This window comes from Pseudophryne corroboree, chromosome 7, assembly GCF_028390025.1.
Source record: "Pseudophryne corroboree isolate aPseCor3 chromosome 7, aPseCor3.hap2, whole genome shotgun sequence".
In the NCBI taxonomy this organism is placed as follows: Eukaryota; Metazoa; Chordata; class Amphibia; order Anura; family Myobatrachidae; genus Pseudophryne; species Pseudophryne corroboree.
This window is the reverse complement of record NC_086450.1, coordinates 196,866,409-196,888,428: the sequence shown is the minus strand read 5'-3', so window position 1 is coordinate 196,888,428 and position 22,020 is coordinate 196,866,409. Positions and strand designations below refer to the sequence as shown.

Sequence of the window (22,020 nt, the reverse complement as noted above, 5' to 3'; positions counted from 1 at the left end):
AATACTGAAGGGTGTTGCCACTTTAGAGAGTATTCCATGAAGTGATATTAGGAAACACAGTTTGTGGTACATGGTGTTTTTGGAATTAATGTAAAGATAATGAGGTTAGTGCATAAGGAATATGCAAGTTACATGGTAAAAGTACCTCGTCTCTAATGTGGTTCAATGTTTGGACATGGCAGAACATTCCCAATAATTGCTGTGTATACTGTACAAACCATAGATAGTGTGCTAGAAAAGCCAAATTATTTACTCTCACAAGCAGGGTCCTCTTCCCTCATGTGCTTTTCCTTTTGCCACTTACACCATCATCTTCTCACCACTGCCTAGAATGGTCCTGCTGCTTATGTGGGTATTGTTGGGGTACTGAGACTGCACGTCTCTGAATTCTCCTGAGAAGCCTGATCCTGCTATGTCAGCTAGCTGGGAGCAAAAGATGGCACACATACACAATCGTGATGTATGGCAAAGCAGCTCTGGCTGGATAGCTCAGGCTCATTTAGTTATACCAAAAAAGTTGCAAAGCTTGCATAAAACTTCTACATGTCAATCTATAATAACAGCATTTCATTGGTCCAGCAAAACACACATGACAGTTCTCATGTACCAGCAAAGGTCTACATGTAACAATATAAAACATTATTTCTTTTATCCTAATTTACAGAAGATTCCTTGTCTTTTGTTCTCCCATCTGTGTTCTTGCTGTGCATCTCAATGCTGAGATCCGAAGGTCACTTGACAGTACATATCTAATTAGCGTATTGGAACATGTAACTTGTAAAAAGAATTTGAGCTTAACCACTTAACTGACGATTTTTCCCCCCCCCAAAAAAACACTCCGAAATTGTCAGAAATTTTTAATGAGTGAATTAGGTGAAGAACATGAATTTAACCCTATCCAAAATGATTTTAGTAAAAAAAAAATATTTTTTTAATTTGTTTTTTTAAATAATTTTTCCACATCGATCAGGAACATCAGAACATTGGCAACATCATGGCTTTCATTTTCAAAGCCGGGATAGCCTCCAGGTACACGGGGTGGGGGTGAGGGGGCTTAATTTACACTCCCCAACGGCTGCAATTGTCTGCAGCCATTGGAGAGGGGGGAGCCTGCCGTGCTGACCGATCAGCAGTGATCGGCAGCACAGCAATCAGTAGGGGAGAGTGCAGGGAGGCAGGGGGACCTTCTGGTCCCTCTGACAGCAGCAGTGGAGGAAAGTTTCCCTTCCCTCCTGCTGCTAACACAGTTTATCTGACTGGTCGCATCCTGTGCGACCAGGTCAGATAGAGCACTTATAGGTATGGTCGCATCTGATGCGACCATGCCAGGCAAGTGGTTAATAACTAAACAAAGTCTTTTAAGATTTAACCCTTACAGTGTTATGACTGCTGATGCCGCAATGTTTGTAAACCTTGCTATGTAAGTCACTTTTTTCTTGTTCTGTTCATGCTGTTCCTGTTTATTAAATTTATAAGGTGGTGCGAACCTCTTGTTGTGCCATACAAGTAAAGGATGATAATAATAAAGGCTATAGAAGTATTTGTAGCAATTGACCAATGTTTTCAGGAGTTATATGGCCCCAGTTGCTGACACCATCTTTAGATAGCGCTAGCCATTGTAGCCTGGGGGCTACATTTCACAAACTTTACCAATAGAGGTATTCATAGAGTCTGCTGCTCCCCTCCTCCTGCTCCAAATCTGGCTGTTTGCTGTGGGTGGGAAATAAGAAGATCTAATGTTTTTTTCCCAGGCCAGTAGATATGGATGCCCTGAAAATGCTCTAGTTACAACTTGGTATCAGTCAATGGGATGCACTCTGTGTTGTGCAAAGTTCACTGGCAGTGATGGATTTTACTTAGGGGCAGCAGGGCTGCAGCATGCCCATTAAAATCTCCCCCCCCCCCGCCACGAAGAATGCCTGGCAGTGGCAGTGACTTCCCATAGGAAGCGCTCCCTGCTTATCACAGCCAGACAGGCAATCCCAGGGGGAGGTGTTTTCTTCCCCTGGGCCTGCCAGTTCTGAGTTTTTGTAATGTTATTTTTTTTTTAATGCAGTTTCCCACTGCCTGTCAACCACTGCCTCTCCCCGGCTATTTCCTCTCTTTCTTGTCACTTACTCTCACTCTCTTCCCATTAACTCTCTCCTGTCACTGACTTTCACCCTCTCCCTGTCGTCCTCTCTTTTCACCCTCTATCTCTCATTGTCACCTTCCACCTCTCACTGTCACCCACTGCCTCTCCCTAACGTCAGTCTCTGCCCATCCCCCGCTGCCTTTCCCTGCCATTACCCTCTCCCCGTCACCCTCTCTCTCTCTCTCTCTCCCTCTGTCACCCACTGACTCTCCCTAACGTCAGTCTCTGCCCATCTCCCACTGCCTTTCCCTGCCATTACCCTCTCCCCGTCACCCTCTCTCTCTCTCCCTCTGTCACCCACTGACTCTCACCTCCTTAACATTTACGAAACATTGTAAAGACACATGTCAAGAGGACAAACAGATGTGTCCCTTCCCAGCTTAAAAGCTAATCGCTGTAAACAGGACGCGCCTGTGGATATGCATGGGTGTCCATATGATCGCATGGTGTGTACGCTCCTGTGAACTGGACAAAGCTTACCGCAGCTAGTCGCAAGTGTGATGTGGCTGCTTGCGGATAGGATGAGAGTGGCCACATGTGTATTTGTATGAGGGCGCAAAATGTATAGTTTGCAGGAGCATGCCAAACACCATAGCACCGGCCATGCATCTGCCCCAAAGAGAGGAGATTGTTAAATATAGTAAAAAGTTGGATAAAGAAGGTAGTTGAACATAAAGAGATACGGGTGGAATGATAAAAAAAACATATATGCACTATAGAAAGAAATGTATTGTACCTTTATAAAGAGATGGATGCATACCAAGGGAATGGTGAGAAGGTGGCTGCACGGTCAGCTGAAGATATTAAGAAAACCAATTATGATAAGTTGCCTGTACTGTAGTTCAATTGTAGAAATGGCTGAAATCAGACGACAGACAGAGGAATCCTGGGTGCGTATGGTGGCGACTCGCGAGCTGATCTAAGGCGGAGCAGCAGGGGAGTGTTTTATAAAAACAGTTTGCCAGGGTCCTCAGTTGGGCTTTGGCCATGTGTGTTGGCAACGGTAATCCAGCACTGGCCAATCCTGCTCAGATAAGTGCCATTTTCAACACTTCTTCACCAGGGAGAACTCTCCCTGCACCCCCAATGGCTATTCCCCCACATGAAGCACTGGCGGCTGACATGGAGAAGCAGCTGGCTGTTTCTTACCTGTGAAGCTGTTGACAGCTGCTCCTCAGTGTCAATAATATGCTGGGAGAGTCGCGCTTGGTTAGGATATCACAGCCAAACATCAAATTCTCAGCATAAGAAGGAGCTACCACATCCCACCTGCTGAATTAAGAAGCGGAAGGAGTAGGAGTGCAACACAAATGTTTGGGACACCGCCTTTAAGGATTGGGGAGAACCGCGGCCCTAGGGTTTACCCCAGCATTTATAATAACATATTGGTCAGAACATTATTGATATAGGTCTTTGTAAGCAGTCACTGCAGTAGCTGGACTCAGGGAATCCAGTAGTAATGCGGCAAAATGGTCTGAATGGCTAAATGTCTAGGTCTTACCAAATTTGGCAACCCAGATGGGCTCTGATCTCTCACTAAGAGGGATATCCACTTACCAGCAGTACATTACCGCTGGTAATGATGTCACCCAGGGCTATCCTATTTGCCTCCAATAAGCCGGCACGAGCTGCGGCTTATCGAGGTTTGTGACAGTTAGCATCTGCCCTGACTCCTGGCAGACTGCTCCGTCTCCTCTGTCACATGATGCTCCTCCATGACGTGACTGGTTCCATAGCAGCAAAAACACACAGGTCTTACTGAACCTGTGTATTTGCGCACAATTTTTTTTTTTACGGTAGATCTAATTGGATACCCCATAAAAAATTATTGGTGAAGCATCGGGAAGAATCGCAAAAAAAAAAATCTAGTTTTCCGCTTCCAATGCTTCGTTGCGGCTAATAGGGTACCACCTTAATACCTCTTTCAGATCGCAAATGACAGATCCCACCCGGTAAGAGAAATGTTTCCTTACCGGGTGGGATCCGGCATTTGCTCTGCTTTGTTGGCATTCCAACCCGGCAATATACTGGGTCGGTTGCCATAGCAGCGGGGGGGGGGGGGGCGCAGCGCAGCAGCAGCAGGGGCGGGGTTGGAGGCGGCGCTGGGAGATGAGCTAATCTCCTGCACCGCCTCTCCCTGTGCTGTGAATGGGAACCGTGTCTCATCGACATGGCTCCCATTCACACTGCGCCTGACCCGGTATTCAGCCCGGGTATAATCCTTCTTTTGTACCGGGTTGAATTACCGGGTCAGGCGACCCGCTAATTCGGCCAAAGTGCTTTCACATTGCACACTGACCCGTGTCGACACTGCAATATGCCGTGTTGATACCGGGTTATTTGTGCGATGTGAAATGGGTATAAGTGTCATGGCAGGATCATCCAGACTAGCCCTTCCATTTCTTTTCTTGCCTCATCGCCTTGTACTTGGAGCCTACTGAAGGTAAGAGAAGATCCCCTTTTATTTGTCTCTGATTCTGAACTACCATAATGAAATTATATAACTTTAATAAAATTAACAACCAGTGTCCTTGTGAATCCAGAATCTAAAAACATAACTTTTATGTAGCAATAAAACAAATATTTTAAATTTGTGAAACAGAACATTTGGTTAGACAGTGTAAATAGTACACACACATAAACTATTACATCGAAAATGGAAAGTTATAAATGTATTTATGACATAACAACAGTGACATAATACAATAAAGGAAGTGCAGGCTCTGCGAACCTATAAAAGTCAGTGAGAGGCTGTTTGCCATCCGCAAAGATTATCCCTGACTTGTAACTCTTGGATATTCTGTTTAATGATAGAAAGCAGCTGTATAAAAAGAGGAAGCACAAATATGCCTCTGTTGCTATTCTGGTCTACTTGAAGGAAATGACAGTGGATTCTTTACAGTATAATCTGAAGTCTAGAGACACAAAGGGACTCATTCACAATGAGCAAACACTGCAAAAATGCATCCTTTTTTTATTTTGCATTGTGAACATGAATATCTGCAAATAAATTTTCTGCGAGCCCTTTGTCAAGTCACATATAATAATGTGAATATGCAGTTTATTTAACCGATATTTATAGTGCACACATATCCCTCAGCGATTTACACAGAATATTTCAGTCATTCACATCAGTGCTTGTGAATCTAGTGAATCTATGGGGGTCATTCCGAGTTGATCGCTAGCTGCCGTTGTTCGCAGCGCAGCGATCAGGCTAAAAATCGGCAATTCTGCGCATGCGGCGCAGTGCACACGCGCAACGTACTTTCACAAAAGTTGATGCAGTTTTACACAAGGTCTAGCGACGCTTTTCAGTCGCACTGCTGATCGGTGTGTGATTGACAGGAAGTGGGTGTTTCTGGGTGGTAACTGGCCGTTTTCGGGGAGTGTGTGTAAAAACGCAGGCGTGCCAGATAAAAACGCAGGAGTGGCTGGAGAAACGGGGGAGTGGCTGGCCGAACGCAGGGCGTGTTTGTGACGTCAAAACAGGAACTGAATGGTCTGAAGTGATCGCAAGGTAGGAGTAGGTCTGCAGCTACTCTGAAACTGCACATTTTTTTGTAGCAGCGCTGCGATCCTTTCGTTTGCACTTCTGCTAAGCTAAGATACACTCCCAGAGGGTGGCGGCTTAGCGTTTGCACTGCTGCTAAAAGCAGCTAGCGAGCGAAAAACTCGGAATGAGGGCCTATATTCCCTATGACATGGATCCCTATGACATGGACACATATACAAACTAGGGATCATTTTTGGTCAGGAGCCAGTTATTCTACGAGTATATTTTTGGAGTGTGGGAGGAAACCAGAGAAGTTGGAAGAAACTACAGTAACTGAAACAGCATAATGTTAGCCAGTGCTTTCATGGTTGACCTCTTTATTAAGGGTCTCGTTCAAGGGCTCATTTAGAGATGGACACATTTGGCTCAGATCATGTATAGGAAAAGTTAAGACACACGCACACAAAAAAAAAAAAAACCCTTACGTGTATGTGATTGTTGGTCGGCCACATCTTAGGATACACAAAGCTAAAAACAGTAGCATTTCAGCAGTGCGTACATTTTTTCAATAGTAAATGCGGCAAATGCTAAAGTCACATTACCCTATTTCTAAGCAATAATTCTGAGTTGATCGCAGCAGGAATTTTGTTAGCAGTTGGGCAAAACCATGTGCACTGCAGGGGAGGCAGATATAACATGTGCAGAGAGAGTTAGATTTGGGTGTGGTGTGTTCAATCTGCAATCTAAATAGCAATGTAAAAATAAAGCAGCCAGTATTTACCCTGCACAGAAACAAAATAACCCACCCAAATCTAACTCTCTCTGCAAATGTTATATCTGCCCACCCTGCAGTGCACATGGTTTTGCCCAACTGCTAACAAAATTCCTGCTGCAATCATCTCAGAATTACCCCCATAGAGTAATAATGTAATGTACAGACAAAAGAGAATGCTTTCTTGCAGCTATTAATGAATTCAAAATAGCATTTTCAATATAAATGGTAATTACATGCAAAAACACACACATATGTTCTCCATTTTAAAAAAAAAAGCAACAACAAATGGAAATTTTTTTTCCTCTAGTAGTCCAAATTAAAATGTGAAACAATGGGAATATATGAAACACCAATGCTTTACGTACTATCAACTGGAGGGTTCATTACAATATCAGCCAATCAGAAGTAGATTGGTAGTATTAGTCATTATCATCATCATCATCATCACTGCGCCATCCTACAAGAGATACATTTGCTAATAGGTATACAGTACCTGGGAATGTGTCCATGTTTTATTGTGTCCCAGTCCTGCCCTTAGTGTGCTCAGCTTGCCCCTGACCACCCCATTCTGTTCTCCAGACATAAGCAGATAAAAGTCATCAATAGGCAACAATATACCTATGGAAATGTTTGGAAATGTATATACAGTATCATACAAAAGATACCCTTAGAATGAGGAGAAAATACAACTAAAAGGGTAAAATTTGCACCTGGAAAAACCATGTTGCAATGCAAGCGATGCAAATGCTATTTTTTTTTTTTTTTTGCATGCTGGTAAAATTCTGGCTGCTATTGCATGTACCGCACAAATACTGGGCAGCTCTATTGTTACCATGTTGGGATGCATTTGAAATGATGCCCTCCCTCCAACATACAAACAGACAGCGTTGTGGTTTTGCCAAGGTGCAAAATGCACCCTATAGCTAGATTTATAAGGAACGCTGAGTTAGGAGCTACTGTAAATGTATTTTCCTAAAGTACGTTACTGCTCACTTCAGGGCTGATTCGGACTCAGAAACAATGCTAATGATCATGTAAGTTGACATTTTTTTTGCAACTGCACATCCATAAAACGTTGCATGGCACATGTGTCCCAGACCTGATCGCTAGCTAGCGTTTTTTTCAGCGCTGCTATCAGGTCAGAACTGCACATACGTATGCACCACAATGCGCAGGCGTATTGCACAGGTACAAAACGGATCACCGCTCAGCGTTGGGTTTGTGCGAAGAATACATTCGCACGGCCGATCGCAAGGATATTGACAGAAAGAAGCCGTTTGTGGGTGGCAACTGATCGTTTTCTGGGAGTGGTTGGAAAAATGCAGGCATGTCCAAGCGTTTGCAGGGAGGGTTCCTGACGTCAGTTCCGGTCCTGGACAAGCTGAAGTGATCGCAGCGGCTGAGTAAGTCCTGGGCTACTCAGAGACTGCACAAAATCTGTTCATACACATGCGTTCGCACACTTGCAAAGCAAAAATACACTCCCCTATGGGCGGCGACTATCTGTTCGCAGCAGTGCAAAAACCCCTAGTGAGCGATCAGGTCTGAATTAGGCCCATTGCCTTAGCACAGAGTCACAGGACCATTTTAGCCACAAGGACTCTGATATGTACGAGACTTTTCTTGGGCGGTGACTTAGAGGTTGCTATGGATACGCACAAATATATTCCTTCTTATGGGTTTGTTATTATGGGAATGTCGTGGGAATGTTGCAGGAGTGGTTTCGGATTCAGGAGTCTATTCATAAACAGTGAAAAGTGTGGAGAAGTGAGCTAGTGGAGAAGTTGCCCATGACAACCAATCAGTTGCTCTGTATAATTTTATAGAATGCAAATTATAAATGTTACTTCAATGCTGATTGGTCGCCATGGGCAACTTCTCCACTGGCTCACTTCTCCACACTTTTCACTGCTTCATGAATAGACCGCATAGGCGCTTAATAGCTTACTTGGAGTCCATACTCTGGGGGAAATGTACTAAGCCTTGGAGAAAGTTATAGTACCACCAATCAGCTCCTAACTGCCATGTTACAGGCTGTGTTTGATAAGGGACAGTTATAATAATACTAATAATAATAATAATAATAATAATTTTATTTATATAGCGCTCTTTCTTCAACAGGACTCAAGGCGCTTTACAGACATCAAAAACAATACACATAATACAGAAGATTTAGGTAATACAGTAATAGATAAGCCACGCAGACATAAAAGAAAACCTTAAGCACACAGAAAGCATAATGCATGATTGGTGTAGGCATTTTGGATAATAACTTCCAAGGGTTGTGTATTCCATCCTCACAAGGTACCAGGTGCAGCAGTTATCTTGGGCGCACTGCGTAGGATTACCCAGGGTGGAATAGTCTACCCCTAGAAGAGATGACACAAAATGGCGGTGAGTTCAGAGTCTTAAAGTTCAGAGTAGGTTTCCAACATAACCGCCAGGTCCGTGTATTTTTCATCCCATCCATGAGCATATCAGATGAGGCGGCCATGTTGGACTCACTTCGAAGATTACACCGTGGGAGGTGAGCCATACAAGGGCCCAGTGCATATATGGGAAAACTGACACTTGTGTACTTGTATGATGTACCCTGTATGTACAGTAGCACGCAATGGCAGGGTGAGTAATCAGTGGCGGTAAACACTACACGAAAAGCACACAGTGGGGTGGAAGAGAAAAAAAAGAAACAACAGGGGGGAAAAAACAATTGCAGGTGCTGTAACCAGTGGCAGAAGGAAAATTGGGATAACATTATTTTGATAAGATTATAGTATGGGTGGGTCTTAGGAGCCGATTGGTTGGTACTTTATTTCTCTTCACTTTATTACTCTCCAAGGCTTCGTACAGTACAACTCCCACCCTCTAAAAGATATTCTGCACCTAGTGTATGGCTGGTGTAAGTCCAGATGATTGCAACTGCAGCCATTCAAAGTGGGAGTCCCATCGCTTCCACATTTCATATGCACAGCTGTACAGTACATCAGAGGAAGGGCTGATAATAAATTAGAGTCAAGTCACAGGTGCGACTACAGCAAAAGATACTTATACAGTCACAGAGGTGTCTGACTCACAATCAGTCACAGAGGTGTCTGACTCACAATCAGTCACAGAGGTGTCTGACTCACAATCAGTCCCTTGGACAGTTGGGGACTAAAGGGTTATGTAGCATGTCTCTTGCTGTGTTAGGTTCTTAGCAATAATATGTGAATTGGATTTTACTTCCAATGATCTTTCTCTGAATAAGATCAATAATCCATTCCCCACCACCTTGCCCAGCCAACTTGATATTTGCCCATTTATATATCAGATGTGTAAATCCACAATTATGTTTTTAACCTATTTATCTGTGCCCTGTGCCCAGGGCTGGCAACAGAAATCTCGGGGCCCGGTACAGAGAGATATTTGGGGCCCCCTTAGATTATATATATATAAAAAATATATATTAAAGCGCAGCAGAGTTTGATGCACTATATAGCAAACTGTTAATAAATAGATTCATTTATCTATACACATATATAATGTGTATATCTCTTCTTCCTCCGCCCCACACACCACAGTGTCTGTCTCCCTCTCTCCTTCCCACACACACTACAGTCTGTCTCTCTCCAATGACTTCATGCTGCATTCCAAGTTCTCCCACCCCATCCCTGCCTTGTATCCCCTCACCAAGCCACTTTTACCTCGGGAGAGACCCACCTGCGCTGCACTCCCCAGTATACAGACCCAAACACCGCGCAGCAGGTACCATGTGGCCCTCACACCCCACCAGAAGATGCCGGCACAGGAATCCCAGCCAGCTGAGTGGCTGCCATGTCCTGTAACTGCCTGCAATAGAGCTGGACCCGGAACAGCAGTCGCTCACCATTACCGCACAGTCACTGTGTGTGAGAGGCTCCTGTCACTCTAAGGCTCCACCCACACCACCTACAGCTCGCTGCCCTATTTGGAAAAGACGGCTCACATCCCTGCCAAACACTAAGTGGCATATCCTTTGGGCCCCTCTGATTCTTGAGGCCCTGTACAGGTGTCCCCTATGACCCCCCCCCTGTCGCCGGCCCTGCCTGTGCCACCCAATAACATCACCCATCAACACACAAAATTCTGCTGTGTACTGCTCATTGTAAATGGCACCTAGCGTCTTCTCTGTATGGCATATTAATATCACGGTTAGTAGCATGCAGAAACCAATCACACATTTGCTTTCTGAGTTTATCCTAGAGGTATAGAAATTACTACTGATTATGACCTTCATTATAACCATTTATATTGCTTGTGCCAGAGATATGAGGGGAGAGTGTGTTGCTTATGTCTTTAAAAAGTTAGTTCATTATTTAACCGCAGTTAGTTGATTCTAGTGTCTCCTCTTTGCTAGTCACTTTATGATGAATGGATGAATTTGCCCTCTGTTTACAGCATGACTGGCAATATTTTTTCCATAGGTTCCTCCATAGTTCAGTGTACTGCCGGTGGCTTAGTCCCAAGATAACTGGGATGATAGCAGCACTTCCACTTCCCACACATGTAAGCGTAAGGACAATCCACAAACTGATTTCATATTTCTCCATGGCTAACACTGAGACCTGAAGAAGTGCTATGTAAGGAACCCAGCAGATGAGAAATGTCAAAGAGAAGATGGCGATGCATTTGGCAAATCTTAAGTCCATTTGGTGCTCTAGCTCTGTGGCTGCTTCCCGCTGCACTGAACGGTGGAGCTTCTTTATTTGATTCAGTTGTTTTCTGGCCACTGAGAGTAGTTTGACTGTAATGAAACTCATTGCCAGGATGGATGGGATGACAATGCCATAGGTCTCCAGGTAAATGTACTCATTTGTTAAGACTTGCTTATAAGAGCAGGTGTAGCTAGCATTCCAATTGTTCCATCCCAGCATGGGCAGGCAGGCAAATGCCAGTGGTAGTGTCCACGCCATGAACAAGGAGAATGGTACACAACGGTGGACCCAAATATTCCGGTAGTGCAAAGGATAAATAATGCACAAGTACTTCTCATAGTGTACCATTAACAAGTTAGCCAGGAAAGAAAGGAAAAAGAAATTAGGAGATATGAAAGCAAGAAAACACCCATAATACCCCAGATTTTTGTTGAATCTCATTCGGGGAATACAGGGTAGGAGCACCCCTGTAAAGAAGTCTGCAAATAGCAAGCTGAGGAAGAAGTAGTTGGCAGTGTTGTGCAGCTTCTTGTTGAATACAATTCCAATGATGATGAAGAGGTTGGAGAAGATGATGAAGGCTGAGAGAGGGCTGGACAGCAAGATGATGAGTTTCTCTTGGTCAAGCCCTGATGAATTCCCATGCTCATTTAACTCCATCCCTCAATGAGTCTATGACTCGGTCATGTCCTTAATTGAGCTCCTGGAAGCATTCTCACCCTGGATCGCAGCAGAGATGAAATTCTTCACCACGGTAATGAGTATTCCCACTGCGTAAAATAAAGATAAAGAATATGGTGTCATTACATTGTACTGGCACATTTTCCATCATTAAATATTAATATTAACACATTTTTCTGTTCTATTTCTATGGATCAAGATGTCAGAGACGATGGTCTGAATCAAATACAGATTATTAAACCTCTTTGGCAAAGTGACTCTGTTTCTAGAACTATTGTGTTTGGTGCATAATCACAGCTGTGGATAGCATGTCTTCAGATGACCATGTCTACTGCAACAGTGCAGCAGATATTGGGCAATCACTTTTGGTCTCAAAACTGATAAAAAAAAAAAATCTAGTAGCTCATTATTGGGAATGTGGTAAAACATTATAGATAGATCACCACAGACAGATAGGTCTACGTGTGCAGTCAGGGGTGTAACATGCTTACTACCAACATTTTAAAGGAGTCTGGTGATATGTTGCTAACCCCCTCACAAGCTGCTGCTATTCTTTTCTGTGCAGCGAGGGGCCAGCAATGCAGATGGAAGAGCACCGCAGGGCACCCACATCTCTGAGGCTCACATTCATGGACCTCTGTGACAGCTATACTTCCACGCCTTTCTGCAGTCACCTTCTGGCCTTCTTTTTGCTGGACCGTCAACATGGACTCTACATATTTGTGGTTATAAGCTCTCAATTGGGGATGTTACTGGAAAGTTTGGGTGTGATCAGGGATTCTGATTTTTTACTTTAGGTGGTAACCGTATAATGACAAATGGTATCCTGGATTTTTGCTCAGATATATGGAAATAATCTATTGCATTAGCCAGGAATATGTATTAATATTGTTTGTATTCATTTAAGTGAACTTGTGACATATGTTTATCAAAGTTTAGCTTATTAGGTCACAGTGGACCTGGGACACCTCATACCTCATGCTGAACATACCAGTGACTCCATCTGACAGTTGTTCCAGATATCTTCTAATCTGTATCATAAACAGTCTATTTTTCTAGCTTTAGGCATCAATGTTTTTGCGTTGCTTACTGCACATCTTTTATATGGAGCAAGATGAGGTTGTCTAATATGTAGGGCTGAGAGTAAAATCTGTTTCTGAGCATTATGTTTACGAGGTTTTGCCTGGTCACAAATGACTGTTTTAGAAAACTATAGCAACTGTCACTTTATGGTCAGGGATCGCTTCAGAGTCATAAAAATGCTTCCAAATTCTCTTCCTTATGGAGGCGTTGGAGCCAAACAGCATAAACATCCGCACAGAGAATGGACTTTTATAGCTGCTTCTCAATGAAGCAGAATTCAATTATATTGTTAAAGTCAGCAAACAGTAAGTGGAAACTGCAATCAAGGAGCACAGAGCATGTTCACTGAGGTGTATCCGCAGATACTGTCTGTCTGTCTATCTATCTATCTATCTATCTATCTATCTATCTATCCTACCTATTTAGAAATGCAAGCAAAATGAGGGTGTGATGTTCTTCTGGGACTAGCCAGGTATTTTCTCTGCGAACAATGGCCCTCATTCCGAGTTGATCGCACGCTGCCGATTTGTGCAGCGCAGCGATCAGGTTACTACTGCGCATGTTAAGCACTGCATAACGCACGCGCGTCGTACGAGTACAAACAGCATTGTTGCTGTGCAATGCTTCTAGCGACGATTCCATTCACACAGCCGTTTGCAAGGAGATTGACAGAAAGAGGGCGTTTATGGGTGTTAACTGACCGTTTTCTGGGAGTGGTAGGGAAAATGCAGGCATGTCCAGGCATCTGCAGCAGTGGCAAACGCAGGATTTGCATGGGGGGGTTTCCAGAACTGGGCGGAGCCAATCACGGGGGTGGGGACTGAGGTGACCCAGTATATGCTGGGTCCGTAAAACTAGTGTGTCTGTGTGTGTGTGTGTATATATATATATATATATATATCTACACATATATATGCTTGTGCCATTATGCCACAGTTTACACTGCACCACTGGCTGTTGGAGTGATGCAGGTCATTGATTAAGTGGATGCATTAAAATCATTTATACTAAAGTCCTGGAGTGCCATGTCCTGTCTTGGACATTTGTTTGTTCTGACTCTTCTACATATATATATATATATACACATATATCTACACACACATATATATATATATATATATACACATACATACATACATACACACACACACATACATATACACGGGTGGTCTTCAGTATGCCGGCGGTCGGGCTCCCGGCGACCAGCATACCGGCGCCGGGAGCCTGACCGCCGGCATACCGACACTTATTCTCCCTCATGGGGGTCCACGACCCCCCTGGAGGGAGAATAGAATAGTGTGGGGCGCGTAGCGCGGCGAGAGCAGCGAGCCCGCAAGGGGCTCATTTGCGCTCGCCACACTGTTGGTAAGCCGGCGGCCGGCCTCCCGGCGCCGGTATGCTTGTCGCCGGGAGATCGTAGTGAACCCATATACACATATACATAGCATATTAAACATGCATACATATATATATATATATATATATACACACACATACAGTACACATATATATATACACATGTATATATATATATCATATGTGTGTGTGTGTTTATATGTATGTATGTATGTATATACATGTGTATATATGTAGGCACATGGATATATATGTACTATAATTAAAATAAAGTAAACTTTTATTGCACTTGCAAGTGCCACCAGGAAGACAGCAGGCTGCAGAGGACGCTAGACAGTCATTAATAATACTCATGCAGCTAAAAAATAAAAAAACATTTTTATTTTTTATTTTTTTTAAGTGGAGGGGGGTTTCTGGGTACTCGGAAACCCCCCCTGGGTGCGCCACTGATCTGCAGGGCAGGTGTCTGACGTCAATTCCGGGACCGGACAGGCTGAAGTGATCGCAAGGTCTCAGTAAGTTCAGACCTACTCAGAAACTGCAAAAAACTTTTTCGTCCCACTCGGCTACACATGCGATCGCACACTTGCAAAGCAATAATACACTCCCACGTGGGCGGCGACTATGTGTTTGCACGGCTGCAAAAAGTAGCTAGCGAGCGATCAACTCGGAATGAGGACCACTACCCTGAGAAGTGCGGTCAGAGGATTCACAGGGACAGAGCTTTCTCGCAAGCTCTGTCCCTGCATGCAACATTTAATAAATCCTTGCTATGTATTCAAATGTGAATTTGAGCTAATTTATCACATCCCATCCACATCTGAGATGCAGATTGTAATAAATATGCTTTTTAGGATTAGAGATGGGCACTGAACCCAGTGTTTTGGGTTTGGATCTGGATTCATTTTCATGTTTTAGAAAACCACCCTCATCTGTTTTGGCTTTGGATCTGTATTTTTTGAATGCTAAATACAGCTAAAATCATGTAATTAGGGCTTGTTTTTGTTTCTACAGTATTATTAACCTCAATAACATTAATTTACAGTCATTTCCAGTAAATTTTGCTGACCTCACAGCTGACAACATTGCTCACCAACACAGGCCAAAGGCTGGCTGACTAAACTAAGCAACAGAGCAATGGCACAAACACACGGCAGTTATTTCTGTTTATAAATGTTTTGCAAATCAGTAATGTGTTAGCGCTATAACCAAAAAATATGTCTATGCAAAACAGACTGTCCCCAATACCCAGCAAAAATATAGACCACTATGAAAAGAAAAATAGTGCAAGATGTATTTGTCTTTGGGCCCTCCCATCCCTATGTTGTGTATTAAAAAGGACATGCAGAGTTTAACAAACCAAGCCACTGGCGTAACTACAGCCACTGTTGAGGCTGGGAGGCTCTAGGCTTGGGGGCGCGCAGCAGATTTCCATGCGGGCTAGCCGTCCGCATGTAAATCTGTTAATGTCCCTCCTAAAGTGACCACCGCCTTGGAGGAGACAGAGGTCATACTTCACCTCCAGCGCCTCACTTCCTTGTCCTTGCGCAATGCTGCAGCGTTACTCAGAAGTGCCAGGAGCGCTCAGCGCTGGAGGTGGTACCAACACTTTACACCCCTGACAACAATCATTACACCCCCAGATCATGAAACACCTGGCAACAAACATTACACTCCTGGCAATGAGCATGACACCCAGAGTATGAAACCCCTGGCCAGAGCCAGATTAAGGTCCACATGGGTCTGGAGCTGAAATGTATGAAGGGCCTATTGTATGCTACCATAGGTGGTGTGACCAGCACCGTGGGGATGTGACTACTGAATTGGGGTGTGGTCAGTACCATGGGATATGGCTAGCACAATGGAGTACACACTAGCCATCACCTACCGTCAACCATTTCAGTATACGTATATAATATTTATATGTATAGATAAATATATGTGCCACATGTTGAATCATGGATATATTAACCTCCCGAGCGCCCGCAGGATGCTGTGGTTGGGTGGGTTTGGGCTCTCCCATTGCTGTAAACGGGTCCTGGATCAGATGACTCGGGTTACCTGTTTACACTGCCCCTCAACATGGGTCCTACCTATGTTCAACCCTGCTTGAATCCCAGGTTGAATTTTATATTTTTGAGCCATTTACACTGAGGCTTGACCCGGGTCTACCTGCCAATAACCCCGGGATTTTGAGGTGGTGTAAAAGGAGTATTAGAGGTGATGATTGGATGGCCCTGGCTGAGAGTTGAGATATCCATGATTTAATTTCTATTTATATCCAAAAGTTTCAATTAAACCACCAAATCTATGCAAATATCGCCGTCCTACTGCCACCAAAACTACCTTTACCCTTTTCTTACCCCAGAGATATTCAACATGTGGCATACTGAAGATGCTAAAATGATCACCATCAGATTTTTTAGTATTACCCCCAAAACTTTTCATGACACCGATACACATTATGCCACATTGTAGTGCTCCCAATACACATTATAGTGTTCCCCGATAGACATTATGCCACATTGTAGTGTTCCCCAATACACATTATGCCACATTGTCATGTTCCCTGATACACATTATGCCACATTGTAGTGCCCGATATATATTATGCCAAATTGTAGTGTTCCCCGATACACATTATGCCACATTGTAGTGTTCCCCGATACACATTATGCCACATTGTAGTGCTTCCGATACACATTATGCCACATTGTCATGTTCCCGATACACATTATGCCACATTGTAGTGCTCCCGATACACATTTTGCTACATTGTGGTATTCCCCGATACACATCATGCCACATTGTCGTGTTCCCCAAAACACATTATGCCACACTCTGGAGCTCCCAATACACATTATGCAACATTGCAGTGCTCCCGATACACATTATGCACATTGTCGTGTTCCCCAAAACACATTATGCCACACTGTGGTGCTTCCAATACACATTATGTCACATTGTAGTGTTCCCCTGATACACATTATGCCACATTGCAGTGCTCCCGATACACATTATGCAACATTGCAGTGCTCCTGATACACATTATGCAACATTGCAGTGCTCCCGATACACATTATGCAACATTGCAGTGCTCCCGAAACACACTATGCCACATTGCAGTGCTCCCTGATACACTTTATGCCACATTGCAGTGCTCCCTGAAACACTTTATGCCACATTGCAATGCTCCCGATACACATTATGCCACATTGCAATGCTCCCAATACACATTATGCCACACTGCAGTGCTCCCGATACACATTATGCCACATTGTGGTGCTCACAATACACATTATGCCACATTGTAGTGCTCATGATACACATTATGCCAGATTGTAGATGGAGCTGTGATGGTTGCGGGGACAGGGATGGGTAGAAGAGGGGATGGGGCTATCCAGATAAGGGACAGAGCAGAGGGGTGCATGTGGTGATTGAGGTGATCTAGTGGCTAAACACACACACCTATATATTTTATATATATATATATATATACACACACACATACAGTATATATATATATATATATATATATATATTCACACACACACACACACACACACACACACACACACACACACAAAAGAAAACCACAGCACTCACCACCTCAGAAGCGGGGCACACCAATGCACTTACCACTCATAGGGTGGGGTGCATGTAACACAGCACTGGCCACCCTGGAAGTGGGGTACACAACTGCACTTACCACTCATAGGGTGAGGTGCATGTAGCCCATGGCCACATCACTCAAATACATTAAGGTTGGGTACCTTGGCGATCAGTTTGCAGGCTTCTGTGCATTAGCCAATCCACTAACAAAACCCCCATTATTTATTTATTGAAGTGTTGAGGATAAGTGAGCTGACTTGGGTGAGTGCTGGGTTCTCTGTTTGTATGTATATGTATATATATATATATATATATATATACACACATATATATATATAATGTAGGAAACATACACAAATATGTGAAAATTTTTTCTTATGGTGCTTGCATACCTTGCATAGCATCTCCGTTAAGTAGACAGCAGTACTGAGTAGCAGTCAGGTACAGCCATCCAGCTGGCCAGTGCACTGCAGCAGCCTTCACAGAGCTGAGTTTTTGCTCTGCTGCTTATGGGTGAGCTGGTGGGGGTGACACCCAGGAGACATAACAAACCGTAGAGGAGGCACCGAGACATCAGGCGCAGTGAGGGCTAGTGAAGTGCCGGCATGTAATGTCTGGTGTGTTTGAATTGCTGGGTGCTGCCAGTGGGAGGGGAGTTGGAAGCGGATTCTGGGCATTCAGTGGCTTGGGCCTCAGACGGCACCTGGCAGAATGCGTAGCAGAAAGAATCATTCTGTCTAAACCAGCAGAGCCGATGCTGAGGACTTATTTTAATGGGGGGGGGGGGGGAGCTGGAACTGCAGCTCCACCTGCCCCATTGTTAATTCGGTCCTGTCCTTGGCAATGAGAATTACACCCCCAGAGCGTGAAACCCCTGGCAATGAGCATTACACCCCTAGCAATGAGCATGACACCAGGGCATGAAACCCCTGGCAACATGCATTACACCCAGAACATGAAACCCCTGGTAACCAGCATGACACCCAGCACATGAAACCCCTGGCAATGAGCACAACACCCCTGGCAATGAGCATGACACCCAGAGCATGAAACCCCTGGCAATGAGCATGGAACCCAGAGCATGAAAACCCTGGCAACAAGCATGGAACACAGAGCATGAAACCCTTGGCAATGAGCATAACACCTAGAGCATGAAACCCCTGGCAATGAGCATGGAACCCAGAGCATGAAACCCCTGGCAATGTGCAGGTAATTTAAAAGTAAATAGAAGCCTTACTATGGGATCTAATGTGTCGGGCATTGTGGTGTGTGGCATAATGTATCAAAGGCATTATGGTGTGTGGCATAATGTATCAAGGGCATTGTGGTGTGTTATATAATGTGTCAGGGGCATTGTGGTGTGTGGCATAATGTGTAAAAGGCATTATGGTGTATGGCATACTGTATCATATGTATTGCGGTGTGTGGTATAATGTGTCAGGGGTATTGTGTCTGGCATAATGTGTAACAAACATTACGGTGTGTGGCATAATATGTCAGGGGCATTAAGGTGTGTGGCATATTGTGTAATGGGCATTACGGTGTGTTGCATAATGTGTAAGGGGCATTACAGTGTGTGGTATAATGTGTAATGGACATTGAGGTATGTGGCATAATGTGTAAGGGCCATTACTATAAGGAGGAAAAATTACAAAAATGTAAGGGGCATGAATCAGGATTTTTTTTTTCCTGTGTTGGCTGTGTCTGGGCATGCACGTTTCAAAACTGGGGTATAAGGTAGTCTTTTCCTGCAATGCCATGTCCCTTGCAGTGAGACCAAGCCTCTTGCAATGAGGCCACAACCCCTTTTTGGAGAAGCACGTGTTAATCCTTTATTTACACCACCGAACCAAGCTTTTCAGTGACAGGGACTGTAACTTTTATGGCTAAAGTGCTTGGTTTATTTTAGGCCCCCCCCCCCCCCCCCCCCCCCCCCCCCCAAACCGATTTTTGTAAGGTCTACCTCCAATCATTAATGAGGAGGTTGATGATGAGGGTTTTGGTGGTGGAGATTGCATGTGCTGATCCAAACTGCTGGTAGCTGATACTGGACTGCTTGTTACTATTTTACAAATTATTATAATTTTGTAAAATAAATTTCACAAACTCGCTGCAAATGATGTAACATGGAGGAGGTGCTTAGATGGTTAACATCCCTACCAAAAATGGTACAGATGCCTTCACAAATGTTGTCAGGATTTGGGTAAAAATAATTCCACACACAAGAATTGGCTTATTTGGTCTTATTCCCAGGCATGACAATCACCTTTTTATCACTGGCAAGAACTGCTGCCACTAGTGGCTGATTTACAAAAAACAACATCCTCATCACCAACATCCTAATCAGCATCAGATTGTACACAAATCTCCTCTCAGCCTGTTGCACTTCCACACTAGCATCCTCAATTTTTATTATGTCATTATCACCATGTTTACCTGTACTGCTCATCCCCACATTTGCAGAGAGAGCAGACATCAGAGTATCAGACATGTCAGGCTCACACATAGCTAACATGGACTCAGGCTACTGTCCTCAGGGATTTGTGACATTTCTGAACCCCCAGTTTGTTATTCAGACTTTTATGCAAACATTTTTTATGCACTGATTTCCTTGTTTTATATTTTACACCTCTTCTAGGGCCTAATTCAGACCTGATCATAGCAGCAACTTTGTTAGCAGATGGGCAAAACCATGTGCACTGCAGGGGGGCAGATATATCATGTGCATAGAGAGTTAAGGGCCCCATACACTAGAGCGATTTGCCCGATTTGGGCATTTGGCCCAATATATTGAGAGAAACCTGGCATTTTTTAGATGTCTCCGGGCCGATCCAATCCGATGCGAGTTCCCATGAGCATCGAATTGGATCCTCCAGATTGAATGTGCTTCACACCCAAATCTAACTCTCACTGCACATGTTATATCTACCCCCCCCCCCCCTTGCAGTGCACATGGGCCCTCATTCCGAGTTGTTCGCTCGGTAAAAATCTTCGCATCGCAGCGATTTTCCGCTTAATGCGCATGCGCAATGTTCGCACTGCGACTGCGCCGAGTAAATTTGCTATGCAGTTAGGAATTTTACTCACGGCTTTTTCATCGTTCTGGCGATCGTAATGTGATTGACAGGAAATGGGTGTTACTGGGCGGAAACAGGCCGTTTTATGGGCGTGTGGGAAAAAACGCTACCGTTTCCGGAAAAAACGCAGGAGTGGCCGGAGAAATGGAGGAGTGTCTGGGCGAACGCTGGGTGTGTTTGTGACGTCAAACCGGAAACGACAAGCAGTGAAATGATCGCAGATGCCGAGTTAGTCTGGAGCTACTCAGAAACTGCTACGAGGTGTGTAATCGCAATATTGCGAATATATCGTTCGCAATTTTAAGATGCTAAGATTCACTCCCAGTAGGCGGCGGCTTAGCATGAGCAAATCTGCTAAAATCCGCTTGCGAGCGACCAACTCGGAATGACCTCCATGGTTTTGGCCATCTGCTAACAAAGTTGCTGTTATGATCAGGTCTTAATTAGGCCCCTAGACTCTAAGGGTGCCCACACACTGAGCGATTTAAGGGCCGAATTGGCTGAAAACTATACATCATGACGATACATAGTTTACAAAATTGCAAATCATTCATTGTACATGAACGATAATGATCTGATGCATGTTCCTGTTGCATCGTTTGATACACAGTCCTGTGGGTTCAGTATTGTCAACAACAGCATGCTCCTGGAAGTGGCCGCTCCTCAGATCTTAAGATGTATCTTAAGATCTATCTTATGGTGCCCATACACTTGTGAGATAATCAGTGCTAACCTTCGATTTTGACCGCATCTGTGAGAGAAATCGAAGGATTGTATGCACATTTTAGGTACCTTTCGATGGGATGCGCAGGCACGCCGGTCGAATCTCGCATCTCAAGATAGTATGTGCTGCACTTAATATTTATCGAATTACAGTGTGATTGCATGTGTTTTGTAAAACACATGCTATATATCGCACTGCGATGTGCGATGGGCACCCACAGGGAGTGGACGGAGGCCGCTCCCACTCGACGGTGACGTGCCCATCACGTGATTACCATGCGATCTATCGCATGATTGCATGGTAATCACGATATCGCGTCGCGGAGCATTGCACAAGTGTATGGGCACCTATTTGTATGCACTATATTGTCTGTCCAGGAGTACCGGGGAGCTGCCGGGGGAGTTGAAGGGAA

At 44.2% G+C, this 22,020-nt stretch overlaps 1 protein-coding gene and 1 long non-coding RNA gene across 3 annotated transcripts in view; one reads left to right on the top strand and one right to left on the bottom strand.

Moving 5' to 3' along the window:
• Positions 1–22,020, top strand: part of LOC134944968 (uncharacterized) — a 109,347-nt gene that overhangs the window by 69,171 nt on the left and 18,156 nt on the right. The window lies entirely within an intron of this gene.
• GPBAR1 (G protein-coupled bile acid receptor 1) overlaps positions 8,307–22,020 on the bottom strand; it is a 76,840-nt gene continuing 63,126 nt past the window's right edge. For both annotated transcript variants that reach the window (XM_063933930.1, XM_063933931.1), the window contains exon 2: positions 8,307–11,845. In XM_063933930.1, the coding sequence (XP_063790000.1) occupies positions 10,737–11,735 (999 nt within the window). In that variant the 5' untranslated portion in view covers positions 11,736–11,845 and the 3' untranslated portion in view covers positions 8,307–10,736. The remainder of the gene's footprint in view (positions 11,846–22,020) is intronic.